At 37.5% G+C, this 11522-nt stretch overlaps 1 protein-coding gene across 1 annotated transcript in view; it reads left to right on the top strand.

Moving 5' to 3' along the window:
- The window catches only part of TYR (tyrosinase), a 91926-nt gene that overhangs the window by 26510 nt on the left and 53894 nt on the right, over nt 1-11522 (top strand). Inside the window, exon 3 of the mRNA XM_001492560.5 lies at nt 10372-10519. Within this exon, the coding sequence (XP_001492610.5) occupies nt 10372-10519 (148 nt within the window). The remainder of the gene's footprint in view (nt 1-10371; nt 10520-11522) is intronic.

Genomic DNA, 11522 nt, shown 5'->3' with positions numbered 1-11522 from the left:
TAAAGACTACATGAGTTAGTATTTGTAAATTACTTAGAACAGTTTCTGCAAAGGGAAAATTTCATAAGTAATAAAGTCACTGTCTTACATGCTGATACACAGTCTAATTTTCTAGCTCTATATAGAAACTGAATTCTAAAGAGTGGAGTAGACCAGTATTTGAGACTTCCAGTGAACAAAAATTGTTTCAGAAAAGCATTAGTCCTAAATTGAGCTGATATGCAAATGTAACAAACTGATAGTAGTTTCTACTTAGAACGACTTTTAAAAGCAATCTCTGAGAGGTAATTATATCTTTCCACAAACTTTTGAAATTCAGCAATGGAATTAAATTTGACAGAAACAAACATTGGGCTTAAGGAGGTGAACATCTGGCCTTACACATTGGGGGCACCACCTAAGAACTTGGGCCTCCTCTGTGTTTTATGACAGAAATCTGATTGATCCAGCGGACTGTATGCCATCTGAAGCCCTGTGATAGGAAGCTGCTATAGTCCTCATCCAAAGGGAGAGGGACCATAGGAACCACCACGATAGGGCCTTATGGACCCTGAAAAAATACATTAAGGAAAACTGGGTTGGATCAGGTGCCTCAGCTTTTTTCATGAAAAGAATTCAGGGAAACAAGGGTACTGTTGGAATTAGAAAAGAAGAACTATTGTCATTTCATTGATTTTATATTTTAGTACAACTAAGAGCTCTATACCAAGTAAGGAAGTGTAACAGAATAATTAAGAGCAGTGCTTTGAAACTGGTAGATCATCAGCCCAAATCCCTGCTCTGCCACTTACCAGTTGAAAGACCTTGGACAAACTACCTTGCCTCTTTCAGCCTTAGTTTTACCACCGGAAAGTTGGTCTAATGATATATTCTTTACAGAGTTACTGTGAGAATTAAATTTCATACGAACACAAGGAAACAGCCTAATGCCCCCACGGGAGTTGAAGGTGTTGCGATGCAGTAATCTTTGTTGCCACGTGGTAATTAAGTAGTAATGAAGTGACATAAGAAAATATGTGCATCATATTTCCATTTATAATTAAATTGTGAAAATGAGGCTTTGTGATATGCAAACATAGGGAAGATCCTATTTGAAATTGAAGGTTGATAAATACAAACACATTTGTGAAAAATTCAAACATATATTTAAGTGATTTTAATCAAAGCATCTTAAAAATGATTACCTTTAATTTAATATAAGTAGAATCTTTGTTAATTATGCTTTCCTGCAACTTCAGTCCTGCACTGCATAATGACGTGTCTGTCAATGACAGGCCACATGTACGACGGTGGTCCCCTAAGATCAGCACTGTATAGCCTAGGTGTGTAGTAAGCTATACCGTCTAGATTCGTGTAAGTACACTCTATGATGTTTGCACAGTGACAAAATCAACTAATGACACATTTCTCAGAATGTATCCCCTCCTCAAGCGACACGTGACTGTAACTTTATTTGATGAGAATTTTTTCATCCATGGCATATGTATGCTCTCATAGCTAAATCCCTACATACAAATTTATTCATATGAGAGATAAGAAAAACAGAATGGTATAGGGGGAAGGACACGGATTTGGAATGGGACAGTTGAGGATATAGTCTTGGCATTAGCCACTCAGAAAACATGTAACCTTTAACGTGTCATCTAGATTCCTGATCTCAGTATCTTCATTTGCAGGACAAGTGTCTTGATACTTACTCTATCTCCCTTATGTGGAATATCCTAATGGTGTGCTCGAGCTGACTCCTATCTACTGTGAGAGCTGATAGCATCTTTTCCCAAGTCTTTACTCAATGATATCAAGCAGTACCTTAAAATTAACAATTAAGGGAACATTCACACTATGGAAATTGACAGATACTATAAACCAACATATTCTCCACCCCTCCATTTCTCCTTTGCGATCTGGGTATTAATCTTTTTCTTTCCCCCTTGGTGAGGATGATTGGCCCTGAGCTAAAATCCGTTGCCTATCTTCCTCTTTTTGCTTGAGGAAGACTGTCCCTGAGCTAAAATCTGTGCCAGTCTTCCTCTATTTTGTATGTGGGACACAACCACAGCATGACTTGATGAGCGGTGCATAGTCCACGCCCAGGATCTGAACCTGCAAACCTCAGGCCGTGAAGCAGAGCGTGCAGACTTAACCACTAAGCCACTGGGCCAGCCCTAAGATCTGGTTATTAATCCTTTGTTATTACGCTACTGGGAATGTCAAATGAGAAAATGTGCCTGAAAGTGTTTTGTAAACTATACCATGTAATACAAATATGTTATAATATTCATTAGGTAAATTATAAATATGTAGCAAATCTGTGACTTGTATATGAAACTATCATTAAATGATCTTGCCTAATTAAAAAGAAAAAACATAGGGCCCGGCCCTGTGTCCAAGTTGTTAAAGTTCTGTACACTCCACTTTAGTGGCCTGGGTTTGCGTGTTCAGATCTCAGGCGCAGACCAATTCTGCTCGCTAGCCATGCTGTGGAGGTGTCCCACATACAAAATGGAGGATGGCTGGCATAGATATTAGCTCAGGGCTGGTCTTTCCCAAGCAAAAAAACCCAGGAGGATTGGCAACAGATATTAGCTCTGCATGAATCTTCCTCAGCAAAAAAAAAAAGGAAGCAAAGCCATAAATGCAGTAGTAGGATACACTTAAATGATTTAATTGACTTGTGTATTGTAGAAATACCCTATCAAATCAAGCCAATGAAGAGATGTTATACAGAACCTTTGCAGAGTGACTAAGGATCCTTGTCTGCCTGGGACTGTGGGGTTTCCCAGGTCCAGGACAAGCTACATAATTTGCAGGCCCACTGTCAAATGAAAACATGGAGCATCTGGTCCAAAAGTTACCAAGAATTTCAAGATAGCAACAGCAGAGTATTAAAACAAGTATGGGTAGTTCTGGGTGGGGGACACTCAGCTGCATGCTTATGAAGCAAGTCCCACCTAGGACACAGGACTTTCAGTGGTAAAACCAGAACCGTCTGGGGCAAACAGGGACTAGCATGTTGGTTACCCTATCTTTGCTTCAAAAACAATTAGCATTAACATTAATGTATTATCAAAGTTTTAATACACCTGATGAAATATACCAAATGTATCAGGTAGGCTCAATTCAGTTGTAAGCGAAGAGCAGGGAAGAGAGTACAGCTTGAATAATACTTTGTCTACAAAGACCTTCGCTGATTTCAATCTGCGCAATTTAGTGAACTAAGTGACTCTGTTGAGTGGTTCTATGCTCCTGAGTCTTAGCAAACACACAAATCTAATCGTAGAATAAAGAAAGCCATAATAAAATTTTACCTTAAAATAAATTTCAAACAAATTTTAATTGAAGAAATGGACTATTATTGTTGATGTGTAAGATAACTTTATAGATGTATTCATAAACTGGGGATGAGATCTAAGAAATGTTGAAAAAAATCACTGTGTGATGTAAATTATGTATATGCTGTGTATTTATAACATGTATATAAAAAAATAATTATATTTGTACACAGGCACATACACACATACACAAACATTGAGATTACCCAAGAGGAGAAATTAGTCTGATGTTTAAAAGAATAAACAATTTAAAATGGTAACATGCAATAGTTCTGTCGCTCTCCTTTGTTGAGTTTATGGAGTTGGCTATGATTCGTTATGACTGACTCACCACTGTCTTTGTGCAAACAGTGAAAATGATAACTGCAGTGGTTCTCAAACTTCAGTGTGCATTTGAATCACCTGGAAGACTTGTTAATACAAATGGTGAATCCCACTGATTTTTTGATTCAATAGTTCTCTGCTGGGACTAGAGCATTTACATTTCTAACGAGTTTACAGGTGCCATTTCTGGCTCTGGGACCACACTTTTCAGAAGCACAGAATTTGTGGAGCATTTGTGACCTTAACTATTTATCATCTAATAATTATATGGTAAGAAACAATCACCCGCCACCACATTTACATCATTGCTCTGTTCCCCATAGTTGAAAGAATTTCCTGAGTCAAATTAAAAGCATTTTTCTAATAAACATAAATGCTACTTAATTACTTTTATGACTGTAGAGCTAGCACTTTGAGAAAACTTAAAATTGGGTTGAAAGTTAATGCTTCCACTGTACCTAGAAAGTTGCTTAAATCTGAGATCATTTTTGATCTGCAATGCTTTATTTCTGCTGCAAGTAGTTTAAATTATAAGCCTGTTTAAAGTACTCAGCCATCAAATACAATCTCCTAAAATCATTGTGTGTAATCTAGTGAGGCTATGCACTTAATAGTTACTGAATTAAGTTGTATATTAGGAAAGTAAATTAGGGGGAATATGGCCAGGGGCTCTAACAGTCACTTCTCTTCATCTTTAGATGCACTAACGTAGATTTTTCTATCTTCTTTTTGCTTTTTTTTTCGTCCAATTACATCTCTGAAACTATATGAAATGTTAAAATAGGTTAGATATACACTTAAAATCAAATTAAATCAGATAAATTGAGTGTACTCTGTTCTGAAGATTTAACTACATACTTTTTCTCATATCAAAATCTAACCGGCATGATAAAGTGTAACATCTATAACCCAGCTTCCTAGAAAGAAGCATGCTGAACTAAATAAGATGATATACGTGAAAATGCTCACCCAGTGCTTGCCACATAGCAGTTGCTCAATTTTTTAAAACTTCATTTTCAAAGGTACACATTGGAGCACTTATTGGTATGAAATATTTCAAGGAAGAAGTACTTGATAAGGGATTTTAAATACAGGAGCAATTTTGGACCCCCAGAATTTAGGAGGAGAAAATTTCAGGTGAAGGAAATAATATATTTAGAGGTAAAGTTTTTAAAGTGTGAGTTCAAGTTTAGAAAATAGAGAGTAATTTATCCTAAACTGGTGAATTTCAACCCTCGTTGCACATTGGAATCACCTGGGGTGTTTTAAAACCTCTAAGTGCCTGAGCCCCACTCTGTACCAATTAAAATCTCAATCTCCAGGGGTTGGAGAGAGGCATCAATACTAAAAAACAAACAAACAAACACAAAAACTCTCCAGAGTACTATAGGGAATGAAACGGAAGAGAAAAAGAGATGGATTGACAAGTTGCAGCTTCATATTGTTATCATCAGCCTGAAGCTGTGTTTATTAATTTCCCATAGGGATGGAGCATGCAGACTTGAAGGCATAACACAGAGTAATTTGGGCAACTGTCACTGCCCTTCTCAAAGAACTTTGAGCCATGTTGGCATCTGTGGCTGCTAACAAGGTCCCCACTGGCTTATTAGACTTTCCATCCATGGGGAATCCTTGGACCAGAGTGAGGCAACACCACATTCTGCACCTTACTGTTAATGGATGGCAATAGCAAGTCAATAAATTCATTTCATAGTGCATAGTAAAAAGAGGTTTCTAAGGTGTGTCAGCAAGTCAGTACAGACACAACCCAACTCTGTTGTACTGAAAAGAGCACAAGTTTTGAAATCAGTGAGAGCTATATTCAGTTCCTTGATTCCCTCAATTACTATCTTGAATTTAGATGTGTTATTTAACTTCTATAAACTTCTTTCCTCATCTATAAAATTGGGACCATAATAATATTCATATCACAAGTAGCCCTGAGTTTCAAATGAGATCACGCACGTGAACGATATTTAGGCTTGATATATAAATTATTCTTGTTTGGTGCCTACAATTTCCTCCTTGATTTGCTCTTCCAAAAGAGAATAAAATAGCAGCAAGAGAAGCTACTGATGCTGGTGCAATCGTTTCTTATTGTTTTAAGGTGATTTACCAGCCCAAAAATGAGTTGGATGAAGAAGTAAACAGAAAATAATTTATTTACATTTTTGTGTTATTCACATCCATGACATTTTTCTCTATTTTATCACTTAACAGGTAGCAGAGTAGAGCTCTTTGAAGGTCTCGTATAGATTGTGCGGAGGGAAATGCATCTTTCCTATCCCCAATCTCTATAGCACGGCATAAGGGAAGGATATAGGTGGGGCCAGCCTGGTGGCGCAGCGGTTAAATTCGCACATTCTGGTTTGGCGGCCTGGGGTTTGTCGGTTCAGATCCCAGGTGCGGACCTACACACTGCTTGTCAAGACTTGCTGTGGCAGGCCCCACGTATAAAGTAAAGAACGATGAGCACAGATGTTAGCTCAGGGCCAATCTTCCTTAGGAAAACGAAGAGGATTGGTGGCAGATGTTAGCTCAGGGCTAATCTTGCTCTAAATAAATAAATAAATAAATAAATAAATAAATACAAAGATGTGCAAGGCTTGGCTTTTGACTGTGCAAAATCAAAGCCAAGGACTTGCTTTCTACTTCTGAGACATATCCAGTCTATTTGAAGAGACAACAAATGCTTAGTTCATTTAAAATTGTTACTATAATCAGTTTGTCTACATTAACAATCTGGCACATAACACAAAGAGGCTGGGTACTTGTTCCACCTGGACCCTTGAACTATTTCTGAGCACATATCACAATGTATTCTGACAAACACCATGTCTTCTTATTTGAATGTCCTTCCTTAATAACATTAAGAGGCTTTCCCAGATGCAACATCTGGCAAGTTAGCAAAAGAAGTGAGTAAAGAAACACTAGGCTTGCTGAAAACATTCTTAGAATGGCAATCCTACTTTCTAGGTTCACCTAGGAGCACCTAATGTTTGGATGAGGGCAAACAGCAGGCAGGTTTCTGTAGAGCAAAGGAGTTCAGCTCAACGGAGAGATGCCTGGCATTGAGATGGGTCCTATGATGGGGAGTTGTGGTAAGGAGGCTTTTCTGCAGTGGAAGTGCCCCATATTTTTGCTTAGTAGTTCTCATGATGAGTGCCCATTTATCAAATGCAATGAGCTTATAGAAATGATAGCTACTCCTCAGGAAGCATCCATTTTGCACCAGATTCTATACTAGGTGTTTCACTCTTGCTATCAAAACTAATGCTCACCAGAATCCTAGAGATGGGCTTAATTATTTCTTCTCTTACCAATGAAGAAACTGAGGCTCAAAAAAGAGAACTAACTTGACAAAGATCATACTTTCGGCCAGTAATATAGAACTTAAACCCAGATCTGCTTAGCTCTGAAAGTCTTTTCTCTACAGCAGTATCTTCAAACTGGGATGGACACACTACAGCGGGTTCTCTAAGGCTCTCTAAAGGGTACCTGGCCCAGAGAGTTTGAAGGAAGTTTATTTCTAGGTCCTCTTCCCAAGTATTTCTTTTCTAGAATGAATCTGAGAAGGCTCCTGAAGATTCTCCTTAAACCGCCCCTTTCAGAATCTCCCTTCTCTGAGTTTTCAGAAGGAAGGCACCCCTCTCATCTCTGCTGAATCCATTCTCAACACAGTGCCTTCCCAGAAGGGGTAAAAACTTACAAAGTGCAGGGGGCTGGCCCCGTGGCCCACTGGTAAGTTCACGTGCTCCGCTTTGGCGGCTGGGGATTTCGGATTTCACCGGTTCAGATCCTGGGCTCGGACATGACACCGCTCATCAGGCCACGGTGAGGTGGCGTCCCACGTGCCACAACTAGAAGGACTCACAATTAAAAAGATATGCAACTATACACTGGGGGGATTTGGGGAGAAAAAAGCTGAAAAAAAAAAAAAGGATTGACAACAGTTGTTAGCTCGGGTGCCAATCTTTAAAAAAAAAAAACTTACAAAGTGCTAAACAAGTGGAGAATTCAAAATATTGGTGTCAGCATTGCTAAAGGGATTGACTTTAATGACCAGGTAGAAAACATCTTGCACGTTAGCTGGTTTCTAAATAAACTAATAATTTATAAGATTATTTTTATTAAAGAATTCCTGATTGAGTTATCAGCTGATAGATCAGATTATTTTGATGATGAAACTATGTCATTTTTGGCATATATAACTAAAAAGGAGTTCAAATAATTAAATCACATTACTATAAAAAATCTTTTCACTTTCCTGTAGTTATTTATGAGAGCAAAGTTTTCTCAGGACTTAAATTTATTTTTTAAAATTTACAATAGAATTTATGCCAAATTTTATCCTTTCTAGCAATGAATAATATTCATCCATGGATATCTGAATGAACTTTTAATTAACCTTTCCTCAATATTATTAAGAAATGAATTTTCAATAAAATTTTACTTTTGTAATTTAATAATTATTTTACAAAATATTTATATATTTATGTGATTTTACTGTGTTGTTTATTACTAAACTTTTTAAGGATTATTTAATGCAGAAGATAGATTAATGGTCACATGAAATTTTTAAAAAGTAATTTTTATTTTTATACCTATTTTTTTTGCAGGAAAGTAGGATAGGCTGATATAAAAATTTTTTTTAATCTTTCAACTATAACTTCTTTGACATTTAGGTATAACTCTATGGGAAAATTGAATAAAAACATGAGATCAAGTGAAAAAAGAGAATCTCATAAAATTTCAGACTACAATAAAGTTTGTTTAGGTATTTTTGATATGGATGATGGTAAATAAGGTGAATACATTTTTTTAAGTGATATTAAATTTTTTTCTAAATTTATGCTATTTGCAATAACCCTGAAATTATATCCTCTGAAACTATTTACAATTATGATTAAAATAATTCATAATCTACTTAAAATAGGTGAGAGCATACATAAAATGTGGTTTTAAAACTTTCATTTGGTACTACTCAAGGATAAAAGCCTAAAGACATTGTTGTACAGAAGTTTGTCCTCCATGATATGTGATTTATTGCTACATAGGAAAGGCAGTAAACCATTTCATTTAAGACCTGAAGCTCTAGAATAAATCACCCTCATGTTTCAATCTCAACTCCTCTTATTTGCTTTTTAATCTTAGATAAGTTACTTGACCTCTCTAAGCTCCTTTTTCCAAGTCTATATAAAGGTACCTAATTTGCAGGATCATTCTGAAGGGTATATGAAATTAATCATGTCCAGCTCTTGGACACTTCCTGACACAGTAAGTGTCATGTGTACATAATCATGAAAGTTGTCATAGACAAGAGAGTTCAGAGGCAGGGAAGTGCATGTTCTTAGGCTAAGCGACCGGAGAGAGCGAGGCTTGGTATGGTCTCCAAGACTGCACACAAAAAGGTCAAAAGGAGGGAAAAATCCCAGGCTGAGGAGGCAGAAGTACTAGGAGCCACAATGGTGGGACAGCACAAAGCATCAAATGCAAAAGTCAAGAGCTGCACCTTTAAAAATGAAGACGTTGACAACAAAATAATCCTAACTGTATAGAATGTAGCTCAACCTCACCTGTCCAAATTGTAATGCCTTCACTGTGTCTATCCTACCTTTTAAAAATTGTTATTATTATAATCTTACTCACAGTTTCTGCTTGCTTGCTATTTCTAAATTCTGAAATTCAATAATGTGCCTTCGGCCATTTTTCCCCTGTTTGGTTCCTGCTTATGATTTAACTTTGTTACTCTGACTTTTCTGTCTGGTTCTGAATGTGAGTTCTACATAAGTTGTATGTTTTGCCTGAATGGACCCTGAAATGGTATTTTCTCTACCTCTTCCCAGGGAGTACTCAAGAGAGGACACAAAATATCAAGAGCTCAGATCTTGACCCTTAATTGACCTTAATTGACATGGGTTAAAATCCCAACTCTACCACTAACTGCGTAGCCTTGGGAAACTCAGAACTTCTCTAAGCCTCAGTTTTGTCTTCTTTCCAATGGGGATAATAATTTCTAATCGACAGAGTTTCTGTAAAGATTGGTGAACATATGTCACGAAAGCATTTAGCGTAATTAACATTCAGAAAATAATAGCTATTATTGTAAATTAGTATTCTGGATGCAATGAGTGGAACCCTTTAATGGAGTTCTGATTAACTTTGAAATTAATATTTTGCAAAATCAAACACATTATGCCCTGAAGTCTCCCAGACTGTTGAAGATGAATTGTAATGTGGAAGGTTACAAATTTTATGCTTTTTCTGGAACCAGAAACCAAAATTAAGTCACCACCCGAACCGGAAACCAAGGGGACACATAACAACCTGGAAAGATCTGCTCTAAGTGCTGTTACTGATTGAAGTGAGAGTGGCTGTGCTGATTAGTATTAAAAAAGTCTTATACTTCTCCCTATCTAAAAGAGGAATAATAGGCAGAAGCAACAGGAGGGAGCACAAATTGGCTCAGCCTATTCCATCTGGTTAATCAGCCCATCGTACACAGGCTAACACCATTCAATTCCACAAAGATTTATTAAATTGTCATTGGATATCCAGAATGTAAAGAATCCCAATGCAGAATGAATTTTATTATTGATTTTATTGCTTTGAATTAAGCTTTCAATTGCAGTTGTAAACCAACTAAGATAATCACTTAGATTTTCAATCATTAAGTCAAACTAAATTTTTTTTTCAATTTTCTTTCTACTAACAGGATTTGCTAGTCCACTTACGGGGATAGCAGACGCCTTTCGAAGCAGTATGCACAATGGCTTGCACATCTATATGAATGGAACGATCTCTCAGGTACAGGGATCTGCCAACGACCCTCTTTTTCTTCTTCACCATGCGTTTGTTGACAGGTTGGTTAACCTTCTTCATAAATTATGTGCTTATTGGTGTTAAATGTAGTGTGACTTTAGCTATTACATAGAAGCTAAGGAATTACGGTAGTCTATTGTCTCAGATCGGGTTCTCCCAGAAACAGACCCCAACTAAGGATTTGGATGCAGATGTTTTATGCGAGAGAAACCAGCAAGAGAATGGGTAAAGCAGGAGAAGGAGGAAGAAGCCAAATGAGAGTACAATACAATTTCACTTGAAGTCCCAGACTCAGGCAGATCGTGGGAGAATGTGAAGTATCCCTCAATTTCTCTTGCCTTAAGACAAAGGAACCGTTACTGTACTCCCATACTAAACAGCCTTTGGCTAGAGGGTTCCCTGAGGTAGGAGTTGGGAAGCTCCCAGGCACGAGCCCATTCCAGACAGGCTATGAAGCTCCAGTGTGCACGGGCAATCTTCTGAAGGTTGCAGACACATGTGGTTAGGAGTAACGCATGTAGAATCAAGGAGGTGGGCATACACAGCTGGTGTGAGGGATCTAAGGCCACCTGGGTAGGGCATTAATCTACTCCATCTCTCATCACTATATTTTTTTCTCTCTGGCAATGTTATTGTTATTTCTTTTCCAACCTCAGACCTTCACATATAAGCAGACATAGTCTTCAATCTCAGTCATTGGCCTGAGCATTTCATGATTAATTCTCCAGACAGGATGCGCTATGGCCCAACCATCTTGTTTAATGCAATTTAATTCTCCCGGACCTTTCTTTCCCCTTATTAACCCTCTTTCATTACATGTGCAATGTCTTAGCCACATAGATTTCAGACCTAATTATAGGTGATGATAGCAGAAAGGAAAGCATGGAGGAAGGTCAGCTGTTTGTTTCTGGAATTCTTCAAGAAGAGAAAAGGAAATAAAGCATCAAATCCGGACACACAAATGTAGGGCTCTCTTTTCGTCTCCTCTAATATAATTTTCTTACAACAGCTAATAAATAAAGGGCACAGATTTATACCTGCCAT

The sequence above is a fragment of the Equus caballus genome, chromosome 7 (genome assembly GCF_041296265.1).
Source record: "Equus caballus isolate H_3958 breed thoroughbred chromosome 7, TB-T2T, whole genome shotgun sequence".
NCBI classification, from domain to species: domain Eukaryota; kingdom Metazoa; phylum Chordata; class Mammalia; order Perissodactyla; family Equidae; genus Equus; species Equus caballus.
The sequence above is the reverse complement of the archived record's forward strand: the minus strand, read 5'-3'. Positions and strand labels throughout refer to the sequence as shown.